The sequence below is a fragment of the Crinia signifera genome, chromosome 1 (assembly GCF_055691185.1).
Source record: "Crinia signifera chromosome 1, ASM5569118v1, whole genome shotgun sequence".
Taxonomy (NCBI): Eukaryota; Metazoa; Chordata; class Amphibia; order Anura; family Myobatrachidae; genus Crinia; species Crinia signifera.
In genome coordinates, this window is record NC_139217.1 from 350647850 (window position 1) to 350673544 (window position 25695).

General features: G+C 42.5%; 1 protein-coding gene across 1 annotated transcript in view; it reads right to left on the minus strand.

The window, feature by feature from the left end:
* Positions 1-25695, minus strand: part of GCN1 (GCN1 activator of EIF2AK4) — an 88746-nt gene that overhangs the window by 25163 nt on the left and 37888 nt on the right. The window contains exons 26-42 of the mRNA XM_083147110.1: positions 23346-23524; positions 23181-23261; positions 22792-22935; positions 22491-22618; positions 19928-20117; positions 15962-16032; positions 15613-15778; positions 15241-15435; positions 14907-15153; positions 14706-14827; positions 14509-14623; positions 14135-14314; positions 13811-14031; positions 10565-10633; positions 10318-10456; positions 10045-10241; positions 309-451 (exon numbers count right to left, since the gene is read on the minus strand). Coding sequence (XP_083003236.1) covers positions 309-451; positions 10045-10241; positions 10318-10456; positions 10565-10633; positions 13811-14031; positions 14135-14314; positions 14509-14623; positions 14706-14827; positions 14907-15153; positions 15241-15435; positions 15613-15778; positions 15962-16032; positions 19928-20117; positions 22491-22618; positions 22792-22935; positions 23181-23261; positions 23346-23524 — 2587 coding nt within the window. The remainder of the gene's footprint in view (positions 1-308; positions 452-10044; positions 10242-10317; positions 10457-10564; positions 10634-13810; positions 14032-14134; positions 14315-14508; positions 14624-14705; positions 14828-14906; positions 15154-15240; positions 15436-15612; positions 15779-15961; positions 16033-19927; positions 20118-22490; positions 22619-22791; positions 22936-23180; positions 23262-23345; positions 23525-25695) is intronic.

Sequence of the window (25695 nt, forward strand, 5' to 3'; positions counted from 1 at the left end):
TACCACTTACATACATGACTACGTGAAAGAAAGGACATGTAAAGGCAGGTATAACCATAACATGTCAGTGCCTGTAATGCAATTGCATCTGTGATGTCTAAGAAAGAGTATATCATATGAAGTTATTTTGATGATGTTGGACAATGAATTGGGCTATGGGCTGTTATGTATTTCCTTGGTTTGTGCACCCTTCTATTGCCACTCTTTTTGTGAATATGTAATAAAACAGAAGTAAAAACAGTAAAATAATAGATATTACAGTTTCGAGAGCCCTAACGTTAACATAAGCTGTGGCAGAATGAAGATACCTTATTCTCCAAAGGTCATCAAATAAGCCCTGTTCCAGCTGTGGCAGCAGTAGTGCAATTGCAGTCTCAGCATACATGGAGATTATCCTCTGCCCTGCACGTAGGGCTGTGTCACGTACAAATTCATTTTCATCTGCCAGGGCCTGATATAAGACAGACATTTATTTTAGATTTGGGGTAAAAATGGGTGTTGATATATCAATTACTATATATCAATGAAGAAACACAGTGAGTTTATATTCAATGATGTCTACTTTATTTTCCTAAATCAGCCTCTCTATTTCTGCTGCCCCTCTGTGCAATCATTGGCTCACTATATACTTTATATCAGAAAGTCCTAACAGAACTTTCAAAACAAAGTGGATAAATCAATGGGGCCAGACGGAATGCACCCAAGGATATTAAAAGAAGTAAAAGATGTGCTGGTAGCGCCATTAACAGATTTATTCAACCAGTCACTAGATAAAGGTGCAGTTTCAGATGACTGGAAAAGAGCAAATGTAGTTCCACTGCACAAAAGCGGAAGCAAAGAAAAAGCAACTACAGACCAGTGAGCCTTACATCTGTAGTAGGGAAATTAATGGAAACACTATTAAAAGAAAGAATAGTGTAATATCTTAAATTAAACAATTTACAGGATCCAAAACAGAATGGTTAAACTGCAGGGAGATCATGCCAAACAAATCTTATTGACTTTTTTGACCCCGTGACCAAAATAATAAATGAAGGGGGTGCTGTAGATGTGGCATATCTAGACTTTAGTAAGGCATTTGACACGGTCCCACATCGCAGACTGCTAATTAAACTTAAAAGTGTGGGATTGGATTATAAAACAATTAAATGGATAAGAACCTGGTTGCAGGATAGGAAACAGTTGTAGTAAATGGAGTGCATTCTATGGAGAGACATGTTACCAGTGGAGTACCCCAGGGATCTGTACTTGGACCAGTGCTCTTTAATATCTTTGTTAGTGACATTGCAAATTGTATTGATGGGAAAGTATGCCTTTTTGCAGATGACACAAAGATATGCAACAGAGTAGACACACCAGGAGGGGTAAAGCAAATGTCTGATAATCTAGGTAAACTTGAGAATTGGTCAAGAGCATGGCAACTACAGTTTAATGCAAAAAAATGCAAAATTATGCACTTGGGATTCAAAAATCCAAAAGCTCAATATAGTATCAAGGGTACTATAATGGAAACTACTGAGGAAGAAAGGGATCTAGGAGTCACTATTTCAAGTGACTTAATGGCAGGAAAGCAATGTAGCAAAGCAATGAGGAAGGCTAGTCAGATGCTTGGTTGCATAGGGAGAGGAATCCGTAGCAGAAAAAAGTAATAATGCCACTTTATAGGTCTTTGGTATGGCCTCATCTGTAATACTGTGTTCAGTTCTTGAGACCATATCTTCAGAAGGATATAAATACATTAGAGAGTGTACAAAGAAGGGCAACTAAAATGGTTCATGGCCTACATCACAAAAAACTTACCTGGATAGACTAAAAGATCTTAACATGTATAGTTTGGAGCAGAGAAGGGAAAGGGGGGACATGATAGAAATCTTCAAATATATGAAGGGTTTTAACATAGTACAGGAGGGAAATTTTCTTCAAAGGAAAAGAAGTAATAAAACACGAGGACATGCACTGAAACTGGAGGGAGGTAGGTACAGGGGAAATGTTAGAAAAAATTACTTCACTGAAAGGGTAGTGGATAAGTGGAATAGCCTCCCATCAGAGGTGGTAGATGGTAAGACAGTAGAACAATTTAAACATGCTTGGGATAGGCGTATACAAAGAAATAAGGGTTGAGATTACCTGAAGGATAAAAAAGGGGCAGACTAAATGGGCCAAATGGTTCTTATCTGCCGTCAAATTCTATGTTTCTATATACTGCCTTTAGGACATCTCCACGGTGTTCAATCCTCTGGAATGCCCTCACTCAGACAGTCACCTTGCCAAACAACCCTTAAACGTGCACTAAAAATTCACATCTCTTCTTAATTTTGTATCTGTTTATATTGTCAGTATTTTCAATATTGTTGACCAATGTAACTCTGTATGTTGTTTGTCTAGGCACTGTGCTATTTAACTTTTGTGGCACCTCAGAAATGGAAGATAATTATTATTATACTAATAATAAAATTTATAATAATAATAATAATTAAAAAGAAAAATAGAAGGCAATGCAATAGAAAAAAAATTGTAAGAAAAAGAAGAGCAACGTAGAAAGGGTAAACCATCTTCCTAGTTAGGACCTTTGAGATAGTCATTTATCCTTATGCTTAAAAAACAATAAATACTCTAAAGCCACCTTCACTAGAAGAGAGGAATTCCTAAATTTAAACCAATGATTCTTCATCAATGCATGTACAATGTAAGGATGGTATGCTGAGACAACCAAGCAATTGCTCTGCATACCGGCTGACCTGCCCCACCACCAGAGGTGAGCGACATCACAACTCAGCGGTTACATGTTCCAGAGGTAAAATTGTCAAAGTAGTAGAATAAATGATCTAAATTAGTAAATATAACAATGATTTAAATTAATAGAAGATGTTTAGAGAGCGCCACACAATTTTTGAAAAATTGATTACAGTTTATTATAAAAAATACATACATATAAAAATAAATATAAAAATACACAATTAGAAATAACTCATACTGTATAAAAAAGTCACAATAAATTACCAAGATATAATTAATAGTATCCGGCTCCAAATCACTCAATTTAGGAATATATAATGAGATTTCAAATTTTCTTAGACACACAACCCTGTGCGCACCAGGGTGTGTGTATTAATTGAAAAAAATAGTCCTCCAAATTTCTTTTTAGAAGATACGTGTATGGCAATTTTTTTCAGTGCCAAAAGAACTTTAAAACTTTGATTGGTGAAAATAACAGGACACCCTGAGAGTTGTATAGGTGTCTAATCACCATGAGGTACAGACAGTACAATATATTGGCTGCAATGTTCCTCTGTATGTGAATGTGAAATATACTTTTTTGCCGCAGAAGAAAGGTTTTCAAATAGGTGAGCTCGCTACGACCCGCTTAGGCTCTAGCTGTATGTGGCGAGCCTCTGTTGTGGGTAGAGCGGGGAGCAAGCCTCACTGACCTGTTGATGTTTGTGACAGGACCTTCTTCTCCAGTGTTAAACGGCTTGCAGACACTTTGAGTAGGTGGCAGCTGTGCGTTAGAGAGGATGCAGTCGTTCTCAGGGAAATCAAGATGTGATGAGTGAGGGCTCTGGATAGGTATGGGTCACAAAGTGACAGTCCTTGACGCGTTTCTCCGCAGACGATAACGGCGGTTTCTTCAGAAGGATTGTGGTATCTGAAGAAACCGCCGTTATCGTCTGCGGAGAAACGCGTCAAGGACTGTCACTTTGTGACCCATACCTATCCAGAGCCCTCACTCATCACATCTTGATTTCCCTGAGAACGACTGCATCCTCTCTAACGCACAGCTGCCACCTACTCAAAGTGTCTGCAAGCCGTTTAACACTGGAGAAGAAGGTCCTGTCACAAACATCAACAGGTCAGTGAGGCTTGCTCCCCGCTCTACCCACAACAGAGGCTCGCCACATACAGCTAGAGCCTAAGCGGGTCGTAGCGAGCTCACCTATTTGAAAACCTTTCTTCTGCGGCAAAAAAGTATATTTCACATTCACATACAGAGGAACATTGCAGCCAATATATTGTACTGTCTGTACCTCATGGTGATTAGACACCTATCCAACTCTCAGGGTGTCCTGTTATTTTCACCAATCAAAGTTTTAAAGTTCTTTTGGCACTGAAAAAAATTGCCATACACGTATCTTCTAAAAAGAAATTTGGAGGACTATTTTTTTCAATTAATACACACACCCTGGTGCGCACAGGGTTGTGTGTCTAAGAAAATTTGAAATCTCATTATATATTCCTAAATTGAGTGATTTGGAGCCGGATACTATTAATTATATCTTGGTAATTTATTGTGACTTTTTTATACAGTATGAGTTATTTCTAATTGTGTATTTTTATATTTATTTTTATATGTATGTATTTATAATAAACTGTAATCAATTTTTCAAAAATTGTGTGGCGCTCTCTAAACATCTTCTATTAATTTAAATCATTGTTATATTTACTAATTTAGATCATTTATTCTACTATTTTTATTGACAATTTCCAGAATTGTCTCTGGGAGCGGCCATTATCTAAACTTACCAGATTTGTTCCCCCCCTTTTTTTGTGTGTATGTATTTGTGTATATATGTGTGCATGTATATGTACATATATATACACTGAGTAGTAGATTTATTAAAAGAGATCGCGCCCGATTATATTCTTTTTAAAATTGTCAAAGTTCTGCTTCTGCTTTTCTCCACATGCTAAGGGCGGTAATTCAATGTGTGCCAACAGTCAGAAATATCGGTACACATATATTCAATGCGGCCATTCCTGACCGCATTGAAGCAAGTCAGATTTGATTTTTTTAAAAGTGGAATCTGCATGGATGAAAACGGCTGATTGTCGAATCCGCAAATATCTGTTTTCGACCAAATAAATATGGATTTCGATAATCCCCATGTATTCCGAATGCCGAAACATTTCAGATAGTATGAAGATTCAAGAAGAATCAAACATTTAATACCCCCCATAGTGTCAAAAAACATGGAAGCTAGTTAAACTCCTATAGACTGGATAACCCTCTCTTGGAATAACTACTACAGAGTAAGGTCTCCCAAAAGTAATGACTGCACAAAAGGAACAGTCATGCTTGATTGAAAACCTCAAACTATCCAAGGGGACCACAAGGACACAGGGGGTTATTCTGGTTCACTCCTTCTGGCAAATTCCTTTTTAGATGGACAAAACCATGTGCACTGCAGGTGTGGCAGATATAACATGTGCAGAGAGAATTAGATTTGGGTGGGGTTTTACTTCAAAGTGAGATCTATATTGCAGTGTAAAAATAAAGCAGCCAGTATTTACCCTGCACAGAAACAAAATAACTCACCCAGCTCTAATTCTCTCTGCACATGTTACATCTGCCCCCCTGCAGTACACATGGTTTTGTCCATCTAAGTAGGAATTTGCCAGAAGGAGTGAACCAGAATAACCCCCAAAGTCCTCTACTATTCAGACAGGATATACAATATATACAATAGTTACAGTATATGCCCCTACTGGCCCCAATACGGCTTTTTTCACCGATATATATGTACAATTACAGGAATGGGCGGAAGGATACATAATAATGGGAGGAGATTTCAATACTACTATCAATCAAAGTCTGGATAAATCTAGTAATATCAGAAGTAAAGCCCCTCCACCGGCGATAGCATTAATAATGGATTCCCTACACCTTACCGACCCATGGAGATTTCAGCATCCCATCGATAGGGAGTTTACATTTTACTCTCACCCACATGGCTCTTCATCTAGGATTGATTTTTGGTTAATACAGAATAGCCTATTGGGTAGAGTGAAATGTTCTAAAATTGAAAACATTGTGGTTACGGATCATGCCCCTACATGGTTTACCCTCGCATTACCAACCCCCAGATCTTATGCAAGGAACTGGAGATTCCCTACATACCTTATGGAATCAGCGGATTTCAAGGCATATTTGGAAACCCAGTTCCTAAATTACATAGAAGACAACAAGGTACATATAGAGGATATAAATTTATTCTGGGCTACATCAAAGCCAGTCCTACGAGGGCATATTATTTCATATGTGGCATCTAAACGTAAACAGTTGGGCCGAAGGCTGGAGGAACTCAGTAGAGAAGTGGCAAAAGCTTATTCTTCTATGCTGGCTACCAATACATCCGAAGCTCGTAAAGAATATCTGGATACAAAGGCACTATATGATGCGGTGTGTACAGAGAAGGCGCAATTTAGTGTGGATTGTCAGAAAAATCGATATTTTAGGGGAGGGAATAAAGCAGGAAAGCTGTTAGCTTCCCTGATAAGGAGCAAACAACCAATAACACATATACCTAAATTAGTGGTGGGATCACAACAAGTGAACTCAACAAATGAAATAGCTAGTTCCTTTTTAAAATATTATTCACAGTTGTATGATGCGCCAGAAGACAATCCATCATTGGGGATGGAATTTATTAGAAAAGCTAATGTCCCCAAGCTGTCAGACGAGGAGAACATGGAATTATCAAAACCTGTATCAGAAATTGAAATCAGGGAACGCATTGGTAAACTACCCAGGGGCAAGGCCCCTGGCCCAGATGGGCTGAGTGCGGAATACTATAAAATGCTGACACCACACCTGATACCACATCTGCAGACTTTATTCAACTCGATATTAGAGGGCAAGACCCCACATAGAGAGTTTAATAAAGCAAGAATAATAGTACTGCCTAAAGCTGGGAAAGACCCCACCCACATATCCTCATATCGACCAATATCCTTACTGAACCAGGATTTCAAAATATTGACGGCCATTATGGCAGAACGATTGCAGCGGGTACTCCCCAAATTGTTACACCCTTCCCAACTCGGATTTATCCGTGGTAAATCGTCAGTCCATAATATCCGCCAAGCTATAGCAGCAATAATACAAGCGGAATCTAGCCCGGAGGGGAGATCTATTATAATTAGTTGTGATGCGGATAAAGCATTTGACCGGGTGTCCTGGGCCCACCTCCTTAGAGTATTTCACTCTCAGAATTTAGGGGTGGGTTTTATTACTTTCTTCCGAAAAATCTATGCATCGCCCATGGCAACTATAACAGTTAATGGAGTGAACACCCCAGAATTTACCCTTTTCCGGGGCACTAGGCAAGGATGCCCACTATCCCCTTTGTTGTTTGACTTAGGGATAGATTCCTTGATAAGATGTTTTCACCTGGACAGTGCTTGGAAAGGAATCCAGATTGGACAAGAAATATTAAAGGTATCAGCTTATGCTGACGACCTACTGCTATATTGCTCAAAACCACAGGAAGAAATTCCAGGTATTGTACAGGTGTTACAGGAATTTGAACAGGTGTCCGGGTTTAAGATAAACAAAACAAAAACCAAGGCCTTAGCACTCCATGATAAGGCAAAACAGGGATGGGGAGATGAATTCCCTTTCACATGGGAACCTTCATCACTGACCTATCTGGGAATTAGTTTATCAAAAAAAACACAAGACATCTATTATAACAACTTCCAACCTATTATAGAACGAATCTTGAAAGATTTTAAATCATGGAGATGCCTCCCAATATCATTTATTGGAAGATGTAATATGATTAAAATGGTAGCATTCCCACGTCTATTGTATTATATCCAGAATTTGCCGTTTCTTCTTAAGAAAGCAGACTTACAAATATTAAACAAGGCGATGAGTAACTTCATATGGGCAGGGAAAAAACCCCGTATATCAATGACTAAACTAAGACAAAAGGCCAGCTTGGGAGGTATAAATTTACCATGCATACATAGTTATACTCTTGCAGCGAACTATAGATACGCAATTGACTGGGTATATAACACTGACAATTATGCTAATGTTTCGATAGAACAAGCGTTCTGTCCAGACATCCCACTAAACAGCCTCTTGCATATGAAACCCGCAAAGCTTCCATTGAATACAATAAACAACCCTCTCCTAATAACTACATGTAAAGCATGGAAAATGACCAGGTCTAGACAAGGATTAACCCCATACAAATCAATATTCTCTTCGCCACATTATAATATAATATCCCAAGAACCTTTGATACAGAACAAAAAAATAATCCAGAAATGGAGAAATGCAGGCATAAGATCAATAATGGATGTGGTAGATATAAAGGATGTTTCAATACTATCACTGGAAGGATTAAAGGAAAGGTATGAGGATTTAAATATTAATAGCTTTCAATACCAGCAGATGAGAAGCTACTTGAACGACGAGAGAGTAAAACCATTAAAGGAAGAAATAACAGAAGGCTTGGAAGTATTAACACAAAAAGCGAAGGGGAAAAAATGTACTACGTCCGTGCTATACGCACAGATTAAAAGACAAATCCAGGCGGATAATATAAAATCAGGGTTGGCAAAATGGGAAGAAGATCTGCCGGACTTGACTAACCAGTCGGTGCTTACGGCATTTATGCGTATAAATAAAAACTTGATTGAGTCATCCTACATAGAAATGCAATACAAGTTGCTGCACAGGGTATACTATACCCCTAAAAGGAGACACCAAATGGGTTTAAGTATGGACGCTAAATGTTTCAAATGCTCAGAGCCAGAGGCAAACCTGTTACATTGTATGTGGGGTTGCGGGGAGGTAAAGAAGCTCTGGGATACAGTAACCCAGTATGTGCAAAGGATATATGATATTAAAATACCCCTTAGGCCGGAGTGGGCAATATGGGATATAGATTTAGAGCATAGACAAACTAAAATACCCCAGGGACAACGGATACTTATAGCCAAAATTGCCGCAGCAACAAGGAAAACGATTCTCTCTCAGTGGATACTGAGAGATACATTAACACTATCATTAGTAACACCTAGAATAGAATATCTATTCCAAATGGACTGGATAGAAATGAATAATAATAAAGAGAAAAAGATCAAAATATTTTTCGATATATGGTTACCTCATGTTAAAACGCTACCCGCATATACAAAAAATCTGCTGAGGAAAGCAATAGTAGCAACAAAATGGTATAAAGAAGAGTTGTCTCTAAGGGGAAAAGAACCGTTTTGAGAAGGGATGGGAAAACAGATACCCACTATGGTGTCGATAGGCGAGAGAGAAAGGGAAAAAGAGGGAAAAGGTGTCAAGGAAACAGATATAGAGAATGTTATACTTAGAAAGAAAAGTGCGATTTAATAGAAAAACGGTATAGGAATACTCATAATGCTAAATACGGAGTGTAATGTAATATATGTAATGTTTGTAATGTATGTGTGTATGTGTGTATGTTAAAGTAAGTGTTCTTTTTTAATGTTTGTATTTGTGAAGAGCAATAAAATTTAAGGAAAAAAAAAAAAAAAAATAAAGCAGCCAGTATTTACCCTGCACAGAAACAAAATAACTCACCCAGCTCTAATTCTCTCTGCACATGTTACATCTGCCCCCCTGCAGTACACATGGTTTTGTCCATCTAAGTAGGAATTTGCCAGAAGGAGTGAACCAGAATAACCCCCAAAGTCCTCTACTATTCAGACAGGAGTATCTACAGAACGCGCCATAGATATTTGTACCACATCCATACGGTTTGCGATCTTCTCTAAGAAGCATCTATCGTTGGGTTCATCTTCTGTTACCCTCCCTGAGTACCAAATACATTCTAAAGCACTTACCTAATCCGACTACCTTTGAATAAGTATGGGTCCTCCTTGCTTGTGACACTGATGTGACTGGGTGGAGAACCAAATGTTACAAGGGTTGAAGCAATTATCCCCTTCTAACTGATGTGCCCTATGGAACCCTTGGCTGACACCATGGAAATAAGTGAGGGCAAGGAGGTAACAAGTCATGCACAGCTGGATAAAGAGAATGATTTACAAGACCCTGCTGTTCTTTGGGAAAGCTGAGGCACCACAATGGACAGCGGAGACCAGTCCTTCATGGAGGTTCCACAAAACAACACTAACTTGGGAAATACAAGGCGCTTAAATTAAAGAGACTATACTTTAAAATCCATTACTTGTACTATACAATGCTATAATATAACCAGAAGACAAATGTCATACCAATATAACTAGAATATGGTTACAATATACATAATGTTTTACCTTCAGAATACAGGGTATGATTGGCCCGACATAAGGCGTTAATTTGTCACCAAACGTGATTGGCAGATAAATGAACATCATAATGTAACCATCACGGACATGGGGAGCAATGTCCACTTTGCTGGCTGTTGCTACAATGTCTGGCATCAGCTTTTCCAGTTTCTCCACACCTAGACCAGCCATGACTTCGGAAAGACCTGTGACAGAGGGTAGAAGAATCTTAGTACTGTACACATTGTGTTGACAGAAAAATATATCGTGCACAATTCTTACCTTGAGCAGCACCAGAACGATCCACTGAGCTGTAATCGGATGCTAACGTGTCCATCAACCATGGCAGTAAATCCTGAAAGCAGGACTCTCCCGTTCCTTTAACCATTGCACCCAATGCCTTAGCGGAGACCGTGCGAACCTACAAACAAAGTCAAATTTTACTTATGATAAGGTAGACCTATATTTGAAAATACACCAAACATCTTCTCTTAATAATCATAATCCGCAGATATTATAAGAGACTTACTTCAGGAACAGGGTCTATAAGAGATGCTTTAAGTCCTGGAACTACACTTGGGAGGTAAGGAGCCAGGTCCTGAAAAACAAATCACAGATGTCTTCAAAATCTAGAAATCTGACTGAACTACATCTACAAATTAATGTCAGCCAACTACATCTACAAATTAATGTCAGCCCTGTTAAGGAATATAACTGTATTCTGTATACACATCACACATCTCTTATATATTTAGCCAGATCCGTCACTCAAAAGCAGTGTAGGTAATGGTGGGCGGGGTTCCACGGGTGATTGACAGGCCCATCCACCGTTATCTACAATGCAGAACCTGCATTACAAGTTCTACACATCCTATGTCCTACACAAAGCTCCTGCCCCCTACTCTCCCACCACTCCCCATGTCTGGCCAAATACCACCCAAACCCCGCCCAACGGCTGAACACCACCCCCTCCACCCCAGCACACTGACTGTGACCCAGGATGCTTTTAAGTTTGCTGCAGTGGCTCATGTGTACTCTCCTGCCAGCTCCTTCCTCCCTGGCCAGACATCCACAGTGAGTACTTCTGTACTCACCGTACAGCCCCTGCTGAAGGTGGCATGGCACACCCCACATGGGGGTGCCCACGATTTTCGGGAGGGGGGGGTCGCGGGTGGGGTGCCCGCGATTTTCGGGAGGGGGGGTCGCGGGTGGGGTGCCCGAGATTTTCGGGACGTGGGGTCGCGGGTGGGGGAGGGGTGGTCGCGGGTGGGGGGAGGGGTGCCCGCGATTTTCGGGAGGGGGAGGGAGGGTGCCCGCGAATTTCGGGAGGGGGGGGTCGCGGGTGGAGTGCCCGCGATTTTCGGGTGGGGGGAGGGGTGCCCGCGACTTTTCGTGAGGGGGGGTCGCGGGTGGGGGGAGGGGTGCCCACGAATTTCGGGAGGGGGGGGTGTGTGTCACGGGTGGGGGGAGGGGTGCCCGCAAATTTCGGGAAGGGTGCCCGCGAATTGGGGGGTGTGTGTCACGGGTGGGGGGAGGGGTGCCCGCAAATTGGGGGGGGTGTCGTGGGAGGGGTGCCCGTGAATTGGGGTGTGTGATCCCTCTCTATCTCTCTCTGCGATCCCTCTCTCTCTCTGCGACCCCTCTCTATCTATCTCTCTCTGCGACCCCTCTCTATCTATCTCTCTCTGCGATAACTCTCTCTCTATCTCTCTCTGCGATCCCTCTCTCTCTCTCTGCGATCCCTCTCTCTCTCTCTGCGATCCCTCTCTCTCTCTCTGCGATCCCTCCCTCTCTCTCTCTGCGATCCCTCCCTCTCTCTCTCTGCGATCCCTCCCTCTCTCTGCGATCCCTCCCTCTCTCTCTCTGCGATCCCTCTCTCTCTCTCTGCGATCCCTCTCTCTCTCTCTGCGATCCCTCCCTCTCTCTCTCTGCGATCCCTCCCTCTCTCTCTCTGCGATCCCTCCCTCTCTCTGCGATCCCTCCCTCTCTCTCTCTGCGATCCCTCCCTCTCTCTCTCTGCGATCCCTCCCTGTCTCTCTGCGATCCCTCTCGCTCTCTCTCTGCGATCCCTCTCGCTCTCTCTCTGCGATCCCTCTCTCTCTGCGATCCCTCTCTCTCTCTCTCTGCGATCCCTCCCTCTCTCTCTCTGCGATCCCTCCCTCTCTCTCTCTGCGATCCCTCCCTCTCTCTGCGATCCCTCCCTCTCTCTGCGATCCCTCCCTCTCTCTCTCTCTGCGATCCCTCCCTCTCTCTCTCTGCGATCCCTCCCTCTCTCTCTCTGCGATCCCTCCCTGTCTCTCTGCGATCCCTCTCGCTCTCTCTCTGCGATCCCTCCCTGTCTCTCTGCGATCCCTCTCGCTCTCTCTCTGCGATCCCTCTCGCTCTCTCTCTGCGATCCCTCTCGCTCTCTCTCTGCGATCCCTCTCTCTCTCTCTCTGCGATCCCTCTCTCTCTCTCTCTGCGATCCCTCTCTCTCTCTCTGCGATCCCTTTCTATCTCTCTGCGATCCCTTTCTATCTCTCTGCGATCCCTTTCTATCTCTCTCTGCGATCTCTTTCTATCTCTCTCTGCGATCTCTTTCTATCTCTCTCTGCGATCTCTATCTCAATTACACTAGATCTCACACTCACATATATTTCTACTTCTAATGGGGCGTAGCCCCTCACGACGGTGTGAAGAGCGCCCGGAGGGCGCGATGAATCACCTAGTATCTGTGTATGTAGGGATGATGGTACACTGTTGCATAGGTTGCACTGGCAGAAACTTGGGCACTGCAAGATATACCAGCAAAACCTACTCCCTTTGCATACACTGAATGGCTTTCAGGGCCATGAGGATTTCCCGAAAGTGGTGGGGAACAGGTAGCACCAACATTTTCATAGGTTTGGAAGACATACCAGTCAAGTTCGTCAAAAGTGACCATTTCCAGCTGGATTACTCTGATAAATGAACCACTTACAATGAGCATGCTTTCCTGCCCCTGATAATGGAAGGATGATGCAGCGTGGGGCATCATTTAAACCATTGCATCGGGCACTTCTGTTCTTTGTTAGATGGCTACATTGCCTGACATCCAATTGGTGTACAGGGGGAAGGAGCTTTATCTCTTGCCTGTACACTTAAAGTGCCCGAACTAAAGGTGCCCATACAGGGTACAATATTCCTGTGCGTTTTGAACTAGATCGCATCACATGCGATCGGAACCTAGTTCAAAAAGCACAGGCTGCAGAGACTTGTGACTATGTGCTGTGCAATGGGATGCCCGCATCTCATAGCACCCTCACACCGTGTATGGGCACCTTTAGTACAATCTAATGAAAAAAATTTAACACAGTATTATTATTTCAATATTAAAGAAGTAAACAAAGCCGCTACCTCATCCGCACTCATTACTCGCTCCCATTCCCGACTGCAGGACTTTCTTCGGGCTGCACCCACTCTGTGGAATGCCCTCCCAAGCACAATAAGACTCTCCTCCAGTCTCCAAACCTATAAGCGTTCCCTAAAAACTCATCTCTTCAGGCAAGCTTATCAAATTCCAGAACCAGTCATAGAACCTTGCATTCTGGTGGAATCGATGCAATAAAGAATACAGTCTCTATCCTTATGTATCAATGCCTATTTCCCTTTAGATTGTAAGCTTGCGAGCAGGGCCCTCCTACATTTTGACTGTCTGTATATACCCTGTTTTGTTGTATCACTGTCCCCTTTGTAAAGCGCAACGGAATATGCTGCGCTATATAAGAAACTGTTAATAAATAAATAAAATAAATACCTTCTGGTCCGTCAGGGAGTACATATTTCCAATAATTTGTGCTGCCATTTTTCTAGTGTCTGTCGATCGGTCTTGGAACGCCCTCTGTACAATGGGCATAATCAAGGCTAATGATGGAGCATCAATAAAATGCACAAACTTGGTGTCCAGCAGTGTTTGTAGGCACTGCTGGGTCATCCTTGAAGGATCCGTAAGTGCATCTAGCAGAACCGGACAGATAGCTAAAACAAGAGCACAAATAAATGTTATCAAGACCATGGACACACAAGGAACTATTCCCATATTACCAATGATTTACATACTAAAAATATGGCTTGCACTCACCCAGGATCTCTGGATTACGAATTACTGAGCCAATCTGACGCAATGCTTGCTGACCAGCTTTCTGCACCTTCACATGGGAGTCGGTCAGCACTTCAGTGAGTTTGGGCACAATGTTTGGGAGACAAGACGACAGCTGTTTTGGAGCACAGTATGCCATAGCTCCCAACAGCTCCACAGATCCTTAAAACAAGCAAGAATAGAAAAACAATTCAAAAACCAAATAATCATCAGGACTCCATAACGGATAAATCAGTGATTCACAAATATGACCTATAAAAGTAACATAACATTTCATTTGGCAGATGGCTGTGGAAATCCCACAGGTTTTGGCCCCATCACAGCCAGCAGAAAATGACATATATATATAAAATTACCAGCTTTGGTTCTCCATGATTCTTCCTCTAGAGCCACCAGAAGTGATGGCAATACAAGCTTTACACCGTGGGCACTGAGATTACTCATCACTGCCTTGGCACATTCATCCGCAGCCTAAAATAATGAAATAAAGCAATATTCAAGAACATATTCACACAGGCTATATACTACATGTTCATGTAAGGACAGCACTTACCTCACGTACATACTGGTTTCCATCACCGAAGCACAACAATAGATGAGGTAGCACGTGAACCACGTAGGGCTCAAATAACTTCCCAAGCATATTACAGAGCATCTCAAAGGCAAACAGAGCTCCTAGAAGTAAAGCACGGTCAGCATTGAGCATTCATTCTACATTTAGACTTCTCTGAACATTTAGGGCATTGTTTCTTACCCTCCCTACGTCGGAAGTTCTTTTTATCCTGAATAGCTTCAGTTAGTGTGGTCATCATTTCTTGCTGTTTCAGGGAAAGAATTCCTAATCCCTTCACTAGTCCTGCAAGCCCATAGGCAGCACCTTTACGCTCTGCATATTTATCGGACTCTAGAAGAAGAGCCATTAATTTCTGGATCATACTACCAGCATCCTCCTTAATAGCAGGCACCAAAGGAGGCAGGCAGCCAGCCACAGATTCTTGGACCTTTGAAAGAGCAAGACCAGAAATGCATCATTAAGGCAAGTACATAGCTCATATATCTCCAAGCATCGCTGATTTACAATGGAATACCTGTTGTGATGGAGTAGAGAGTGCTGCGATTAGTTTGGCGACAATCGGTTTAATTTTAGGGTCACTTTTGTCCAGATGTTTTGCCAATGAGCCCATAAGAATGACAACACTCTGCCGAACAGCGTCATAATTAGCATCGTTTGGGGCATTTTTCAAGAACTCTTCAAATACTGGCAATAATAAGCCAACGCAATCCTGAAAGGCAAGAAGAACATGGTTTAGAACCAAATGCCAAAGAATGATTATGTTAATGAATATTGCTCTAAAAAAAACAAAAAACGAAACTACAGCCACACAGAACACTGTCGCCATGAACTGTACATCAGCAGAATACAAATGTGCTTACTGTACTCGTCTGAAAACTTGTCTCACCTTTCCATGTGTGTTAAGTGCAGACAAAGCAGCGTCCAGCATACATTTTCTGACATCAGCATGTCGATCATTAAGGGCATCAGGTACAAAGAACTGGAAGAGTGGTTTAACTTGAGAACTGTCCAGATACTGAGCCAACTGGTTTAGGGCCAAGGCTACTCCACACCTGAGACAAAAGAAAAAAGTTTGGAATAAAAGGACTTTATAGTGATGTGAGCACAGCAACAGAAACGTACGGAATACAAACAGATATTGGTCAGTAAGGAAAAAAAGGCAAATGCCAATCAGCTGTTAGAAGTCTTTTTATAATAAATATCATCAACTATCAAATATCATCAAGCTTACTAACCTTGCTTCAAACTGGTCAGGAGGAGACTCTGAAATTAAGCGACCCAAAGCATCCAGAACCGGTGGTGGTCTCTAAAACAAGACAAAATATTATAGTTCATAAATAAAAACGGGTATTCTTACTGCCGGCGTCCCATCTGAGAAGATGTTAACTGCATCCCCAAGCTCCTTAATACTAGACAAGACTACTTCCTATATCCTGGCTAAACCACCAACACGTATATTTTCAACTCCACAATTCACTTTACTGCTTAGCACAGAAAACTGCTCATCGGGTGGGAGGGGTGGAAGATGGAGCGGGAAGGAAAAGAGAAGGGTATGCAGTAGAAGAGTCCCATAAAAACCAGGGCTACTTGCTGCTTGGAAATGCATTGCACTTTACTGCCTTGCACACAACACAAACATTGCTGTTAGAAACCATTGAAGAGTAATGAAATCCACCTATCATTCGAGGCATTCTAACCCCATTCTTTAGATTTTTTCATTTGAAATCTCCTAAGGAGATCATAAATATCTCATAATGTATTGTCAGCATAAGCTTATCCATCATTTAAAAAAAACACCATTACATAAAGGGCCCGATTCAGGTTGGCTCAGTAAGCTGCAAACATCGCAGCTTACTGAGCCACTAATTCCCCTCGGTAACATGCGAGGGGATGTGTAATGAGAACACATCTCCTTGCATGCCTCCGCTAGCAGGAGAAATCATTTGATGGTCGCTGACCATCGAATGATTTCTGCCATCGCAAATAGAAGTATGGTAAGTTAAAAACCAACTTTTATTTGCAAGCGCTGCAACGAAGATGGGGCAGGCAGTTGATGTTCTGTGGCATCAACTGCCCGTCCACGACAGGCATGGGCCCGCCACCCACCTACCTGCCCATGGAAACATCAAGCGTTTTCATAGGGACACCCATGAAATCCTGGGTGCTCCCATGGCCCACCGTCATCACTGCCCCAAGCCCTCCCTCCCCCGCAACAAATATCGGTACTTGTGGAGTATCACGGCTCCCACGATGGCCATCGTACATGAAAAAAATTGCATCGCATGCGATTTTTAACAGAAAAGCATCCAAATGTATTGAAATTAGTATGAAACATGTTCAATGGCCCCCAAATGGCATTTTTGAGGCTGTACCACCCCCACTCACTATCAACACGAACCCGAAGCGTGGCGAGCGCAGCGAGCCCGCGAGGGGCGGCGGTACACTTCCTACGACCTTTTCATACCCCCACTATCCACGTTGGCGTGGAGTTGAGAACAGAAAGTGTGCCCGAAGCGTGGCGAGCCCCGCGAGGGGACGCGGATACCTTCACAGGTATCTGCGTCCCCTCGCCACACTTTCTATTCTCAACTCCACGCCGACATGGATAGTGGGGGTATGAAAAGGTCGTAGGACGCGTACCGCCGCCGCTCGCCACGTTTCGGGTTCGCGTTGATAGTGGGGGTGGTACAACCTCAAAAATGCCATTTGGGGGCCATTGAACATGTTTCGTACTAATTTCAATACTTTTGGATGCTTTTCTGTTAAAAATCGCATGCGATGCGATTGCATGCGATTTTTGAAAAAAATGCCTAAAAACGGCAAAAATCGTATCAAATCGCATGCCATCGCATGCCACTACATTTGGCATGCGATCGGAGCCGTGATAATCCACAAGTACCCAAATATCCTAAGCTGTTCATTGGCAGGGTCTGAACATGCACAAATACACACTATGAAAAAGGAAGCAGTGTTGGAAGGGCATATGGAGGCTATGTGATGTTACCACTGGTATCCCACATATAGTAGTTATGTGTCTTAAGCCACATACAAACTAGCCCAGGCATGTCCAAACTATGGGCCTCCAGCTGTTGTGCCATAGTTTTAGCTTTCCCTGTGGTTCCTCAACAGCTGGAGGGCCATAGTTAGGACATGCCTGAACTAGCCAATATACTCTATGAGCTATACCGGCAATGTTTCCCTGTGATCTCCAGGGAAAGTGATATACAGGGTGCTCCCAAAACTGAAAGTGTATAAATCAATGGGGCCAGATGGGATACATCCAAGGATACTAAAAGAGCTTAAATGGGAGCTGGTAAAACCATTAACAGAATTATTCAACCAGTCACTAGCTACTGGAGTAATCCCAGAGGACTGGAAAACAGCGAATGTAGACCCACTGCACAAAAGTGGAAGCAAGGAAGAGGTAAGCAACTATCGACCAGTGAGCCTTACATGAGTAGTAGGGAAGCTGATGGAAACACTCTTAAAACAAAGAGTTGTAGAATATCTCAAAACCAGCAATTTACAGGATCCAAAACAGCATGGGTTTACTGGGGGAAGATCATGTCAAACAAATCTTATTGACTTTTTTGACTGGGTGAGATCAAGGTGGGACTGTAGATGTAGCTTATATAGACTTTAGTAAGGCTTTTGACACTGTCTCACATCGCAGACTGTTAAATAAACTTGAAAGCTTGGGATTGGAGTCTAGGACAGTTGAATGGATAAGATCTTGGTTGCAGGACAGAAAACAGAGAGTTGTAGTAAATGGAGTACAGTTGAAGGAGGGAAGGGTTACAAGTGGAGTACCCCAGGGATCTGTACCTGGACCAGTGCTTTTTAATATCTTTATTGGTGATATTGCAAATGGAATTGAGGGTAAAATGTGCCTTTTTGCAGATGACACAAAAAGGTATGCAACAGGGTAGACACACCAGGAGGGGTAAAACAAATGATTGATGATCTAAGTAGATTGGAGGAATGGTCAAGAGCATGGCAACTACAGTTTAATGCCAAAAAAAATGCAAAATCATGCACTTGGGTCTCAAAAATCCAAAGACTAAATATAGTATAAATGGCACTGTAATGGAAACTAATGAGGAAGAGAGGAATCTAGGAGTCACTATTTCAGGGGACTTAAAGGCAGGTAGGCAATGCAACAAAGCAATGAAGAAGGCAAGTCAGATGCTTGGTTGCATAGGGTGAGGTATATGCAGTAGAAAGAAAGAAGTACTAATGCCACTGTATAGGTCATTGGTACGACCTCATCTAGAGTATTGTGTTCAGTTCTGGAGGCCATATCTCTAGAAGGATATAAATACATTAGAGACTGTACAAAAAAGGGCAACTAAAATGGTGCATGGCCTACATCGCAAAACGTACCAGGAAAGACTAAAATATCTTAATATGAATACTTTAGAGCAGAGAAGGGATAGGGGGAACATGATAGAAACTTTCAAATATATCAAGGGTTTTAACAAGGTACAGGTGGGAGACATTCTTCACAGGAAGAGGAGCAGCAGAACACGAGGACATGCACTGAAGAAGATTCAAGGGAAATTTGAGAAAGAATTAATTCACAAAAAGAGTAGTAGCTAAGTGGAATAGCCTCCCATCAGAGGTGGTAGAGGCAAATACAGTGGAGCAATTTAAACATGCTTGGGATAGGCATATTGATATCCTTACATAAAAAAAAAATAAGGATCAAATATGGTTTGAGGTAACATATTTAAAAAGGGGCAGACTATATGGGCCAAGTGGTTCTTATCTTCTGTCAAATTCTATGTTTCTATGTTTCTAGTGTACACACTGAACAATATTGGTAAACAATATCGTTCAGTGACATCACCGGGACCTGCTGAACATGCGGGTCATTGGCTATTTAGCCAAAATTAACCTGCATGTTCAGAAGACAGGGGGGGTCGTTAATGATATGCAGAAGCGGGCATCGTAAAGATATTGAGTGCACATATTACGCTTTTTCTAAAAAGATATTGCTCAGAAGAGCCCTTCTGGACGATATCTTTTACATTCTTGTCTAGTGCGTACAGGGGTTTACTGTATAGAGAAAGGCCATCTAACCACACATGATGGCTAACACCAGATAGTATTTTCACATATACTGACTGAGCTATAAAACAATGAATGGAGTAAAAATACATTAAAAAAACGGCAATAAGATTTCTGCCCTCACAACTTACATAGAGCTTCTGATGATACAGCTCAACTAATTTCTTCATGACCTCAGTGGCTTGATTCTGATATTCTGCAACTGCATGAGAAAGTGCCTCAGCTCCGGCATGTCGTATTGCTTCTTCATGATAAATTACATCTTTAATGAGCAAAGAACAGATGTCTGGTTGCAAGATCAGACCCAATGACTCCCAAAATCTGTAGAAAGCAAACAAACCCAAAACAGGGTGAAAATCATGTATTCATGTAAGTGTCCTTTTCAATTAGAGAATAATGTCTGAGTTGTAGTGCAAAATTGGTATTGGCATGCTGCTCAGGTGTGGGTGTGGAGAAGCCTGCACCCACCAATGGGAGGAGCTAGGCAGACCAGAGGCATTGCTCTATGGAGTAGGCACATTAGTGCATTTAGTTCTGCCAAGCAAAGTAAACATTTTATTTAGGGAGCAAATTTACCGACATTAGATAAACAGGTAGATGGTGCATTTTTTGACATGTTCAATGTTGTATGAAGAACAATTAGACTTAAAAGTCACAAAAAAAAAAGATTAATCAAATCACAAGAAAAAAAAGCCCAAATTGCATGTAAATGACAGCAGGTCCAATGCGATGCACGGTCTCGTACGCATCCCACCTGATCCTGCCAGTTGCAGGATCCGGGCGTAACTAGAACTCTGCTCCCAAGATCAGAGGATGACCTCGGGAGCTGTGTGTATGTACTGCTTGTAATGTCTTGACGAAGTCCGGATACGGCCGAAACATTGACTATATGGGTCTTCGGTTGATGCTACTGATGGTGATGTACAAATAAAAACTACTATTATTATTTTCAAATGTGGTGAGTGCCCTCACTGGTTCTATTATTGTGGTGATTTGCACACTTAACAAACATTCAACACCATTATGTTCCCACAATTCATTTTCAAGACCTGCATTCACTTCTCCTGAAAGGCTGTATCACACTTGAACCAGAGTCTTGCTACCCATCATACTCCACGTAGGCCTAGATGTCAACCGTGGTGCATTAAATTAACAAAACACCTACAAATGTTCTCATGTAATGGTGAACGTTAGTGGTGTCAATTTTGTACTCCAAGTGACTTTCTTTTGTATAAGACTATCTACCACTCCCTATCATAATGTCTTTTGCTCAAGTCTCTTACTCAAAGTGACTTTTAATATATTTAAATTATTTCTAAACCTTCCCTCGCCCAACCCACAAGCCAGTAACACTGCAAAAGATCTTATTTACTATTTCAAAGGACAAGATTCAGAAGATTTAAGATGAAATGGTATGCTCTTGCTCTTTCTCAATCTGTGTCTGGCTCAATACCCTACCCCCTCTGGCACCTTCTCTTCATTTGATCCCACAAATGGAGTTAAAGCATCAACATCGTTCTACTCTATTACCTCTCCTCCTGATTCTATACAATCACAAATACGGCAAGAACGGTTTCCTGTGCTCATCCCAACTTTAACTAAAATGTGTTATCTCTCTCTGTACTGGTATCTTTCCTCCAATATACAAGCACGTAATGACTACTCCAATTTTGGAACAAAAAATTACAACCCTAACTCTCTCAAACTACCACCCTCCCATATCTCAGCTCCATGCTACTTGAACGACGCCTCACATTCTTTCTTAACTCCTACAAGTTATTGGACCCACTTCAGCCAGGCTTTTGTTCCCAACACTCCACAGAAACAGCATTGACTAAAGTAGTGAATGATCTGGTTACGGCTATGTTTATTCTTCTAGATCTTCAAGCAGCTTTTCTCAGTGATGACCACTCTCATCTCATACAAATACTACAACTTCTAGGTCTTCAGGACACAGACCTTTTCTTGGTTCTCATCCTACCTATTTAATTGCTCTTTCAGTGTCAGCTTCTCTAAATCCACCTCCGCTTTGCTACAGCTATCAGTTAGAGAACTGCAAAGTCTTACACACATGGCGATTTCTGCCAGCGACTTAAGCTATGCTAAGTCGGGCAGTTCTACACCTCTGTCAGTCAGCACACAGAGCTGACAGCCCACACACAGAGCGAGCTGACAGTGCCAGTGTTCTCTGGGGGAGAACACTGGTGACCAGCAAGATTGATGGACACTGCTTATCAATCTCGGCCAGCGATAGTGACGCGCGGGAATGCTGTCGCTATAACCCCTACACACACACACACACCAATGTAGGGGCATTTTCTCAGCGATTTTGCCAAACTAATCAAAGTCGATTAGAAAATGCCTTAATATCGGCATGTGTGTAGGCCCCTTTAGAGGTACTACAGTCTTAGGCCCTCTGCTTTTCTAAATCTATAGCATGTGTCTGGACAAACTAACCAACTCTCTTGGATATCAGTATTATTTGTACGTGGATGATGTTGGTGTCAGTAACTACAGATAATAAGTGTGTATGTGTATAAGGAAAGTGCGAGGTATGTCTGTCAACCTGTAACCAGTGGGAAAAAGACGGCAAGATTGAGTGCTGCAATCCTTTGCAATGCACTGCAGTAACCACACTATAGCCGCGGTGAGCGGACTTCGTGACAACAGTCATCAGTGTTTCAGGTGCCTCACCTCTCAGCTTGTGCTTTTATTTCAGCCTCAACATCAAATTTCACCACCCAAAGTCTGTGCAACAAGGCCAGTCCATTCTTATCATCTGTGTCTGGTGTAGGCAATACCATTGTAAGTTCCATTAGTCCCTAACAGAACAGAAATGATTTCAGAATATATAAATAAAAAAATTAAAAAAATACAATAGGACTGTGAATGTGTGCATCATGAAGTTAACACATACATTTCAGGTAATAAGACCATTGGTCTGACAACAGATGAATTTTACAGGGGACAAAGGTGGCGTTGAACCAGCTCTTACCCGCAGAGCAGAATCTCGCACATTTGAGCATGACGACTGTAAGGCTTGAAGTAAAACATCTATTTCCTCCTGTTCAGCATATGTACATCCTTTTCCTCCCCCACTGCTTGTGCACAGTGATGTTAGAGCATTGGAGGCGAGGACCTGAGGATTAACAGAAATACAGACAAATTACACAGGTATGGTCTAAGCCAGGCATGGCCAAACTATGGCCCTCCAGCTATTGTGAAACTACAAGTCCCATCATGCCTTGCCACAGTTTTGCTATTAAGGAATGCTAAAACTATGGCAAGGCATGCTGGGATGTGTAGTTTCACAACAGCTAGCATGTCAGATTAGTTTAACATAAACAAACTAATCTGTTCTAAAAAATCCCCATACACACTTACTTGTAATCTCGGACTGGATGTTCCAATCACCCTAGTTAACAATAGCAGCATATCTGTGCGAGGCAGCAACTCCGGACCATTCTAAAGACATAATATAATCGGATATTTAGATTAACCAATATTAATGAAAGTGTGAGTTAACAGATTATACAATACCACACTAACCTCATCAATAAAACCAGTTGGACTCTCAGAAGATCTCAGCTGGGAATGTACAGTGATAATCTGTAATGTTTGCACTAGGAGTTCCTCGCTTTCTTCACTTGTATTGCTTGTTTCCATTAGAACCATTTTCAGAAGAGGGAAGACAAAGGAAAATGCTGGTGCCGGTAAAGGAGATGCCCCTGTATAATGCAAGACACACAATTAAATCACAATCAAGTGAAAGGAACCATAGCCTCAAAAACCTTCTTCTTCCCTTGATTCTGCCTAGTAAAATATACGGTATATGATAGACACAGCTTAATACTATACTACTTTTACAAAGTTACAGTTTTTCATGCTAATAGGCAAATGTTCAGTTCATAAAAACGATTATAATCCAACCCCCATGGTGTGAATCTTAGTTAGACAAGCACAAACCTTTCCTTCAAAACAGAAGTAGCAGATAAGGCGAAAATATGGCACTAGGACTGCAGGGTCTCATGCAGGAATTCAGTTCTAGCAGGTAGGATGAGTAGTCAGTTCTATATCCAGAACACTAAGCAGTGATCCGAATTCGGCTCCTGCCCTGATGTTCGGGGTTTGCGCATGTAAAAAATATGACTGCTAACAGCCGCATTAAGTTACTCACTTGCCAGGAATTTCGCATGGGGGAGAGGGGTGGACGGGGGTGTTGCCCTGCCATGGAAACAACCAGCGGTTTATGGACATCCCCATGAGAATGCTAGTAGAGTTCCCATGGGTACGCGGGTAGGCTGATGCCTGCCAGTGGGCATATGTGACGTCAGCCACCCACCCTGTCTTTGTCCTGGGCGCCCCCAAATAAAAGCCAGTCTCTGAATTGAAGTGGTGTAGGGAATTACCACTGTGTAGCTGCTAAAATATTATCTCTGAGAACATCCTGCTCTGGAGCCTGAGGCTAAAGGACAACAGTATAAGCCAGAAGGATGAGTCCTAATGATAGAAAACCCAGGTGCATTGCCTCTTTTGAAGACATGATGTGAAATCCAAAGGCAGTTTCCTTTATAGAGAAGTTACATTACCTGAAGTGCCAACAGGGGTTAATGCAATGAATGTAGAAGTGCCACTAACTAAGAGATAGGTGGGGCTAAGAAATATACATTAAGAGAGCCAATAACAAATTGGTGCACATCTGCAGTCAATGAACTTAAGAATCTAAATGCTAGGAAAATATCAGTACATTAGAAACAAGGAGACAGGAGACAGTGAGAAATACATAGTATAAAATGCACATACTTGACGGAGGAGACTGTGAGAATACACACGTACTTCTAAACACGTATAAAAGAAGGAGACTGAAAAATACACAAAAGTACTCCTACACTACACTTATACAGGCTGGAGACATTGAAAAATATACTACTCCTCTAAACCTATACACCAGGGTTGAAGAACCTTTGGCACTCCAGCAGTTGTTGAACTACGCATCTCAGCAGGTCATGCAACAGTTTTAGCATGACCAAATAGCAAACCTGTAGCAGGGCATGCTGGGATATGTAGTTCAACAACAGCTGGAGGGCCAAAGGTTGCCTATCCCAGATAAACACTTATGCACAGAGGACATTCAATGCAATTAGAACAATAAAATACAGGCAATAATTGCTCAACCATACAAGCTCCAGTCAAAAGGAAGGAGCTAAACTGCCCTCTGAGAAAGAGGTATACAGGGAAACAGGAGCCCAACTCTTCAGAGAGGAGCTGCAAGAAGCATTGGGGAAAATGGCAGCTCAGTCTCTGTGAGGGTGGGGAGAGCAGGAGAACTCATCCTTGGCAGGATGCTTATGTCAGGGAATGCACCAAGAGAGCTTGAAAGGAACTAATAGGGGCAGGCTGCACTGCATGCTTCGGAGGACCTGGCTGAAATCGGAGACCCACCCGCCATCTCTGTGGCTATCCGCGCGGGGGGTCAGTGGAGCGGCAGCTACTAGCTGAGACATTTGCTGCATCATAGCCTTCATTGAACTCAGCCACTGTGGTTCAGGAATCCCCCCCCAAGAGGCCTCACTATGCTGAGATAGCTGGCTGCACTGACCACACGAGAGCGGGGGAAGGGGAAAGAGGCCAGTGTACGCATTGGGGGGGGGGGGGGAGGAGTGATCCCCCCCAGAGAAGAGGGTGGTCCGTATGCCTCCCTGCAGGTGTGCCACACAAATTAACTGGGTCTCCGGCTTCTGCTCGCCAAGCAGATGTTTTCAGACAGGTTAGGGGTTTGCGGCAAGCTGCGGGCGTCTGCACCGTGGCAAAATGACAGGTAGTACACTAACCCATTCTAGCAGTGGGGATTAGAGCAGCACCTGAAGAGGTCGGTATCCATCCTTCTTCCCCCCCGTAA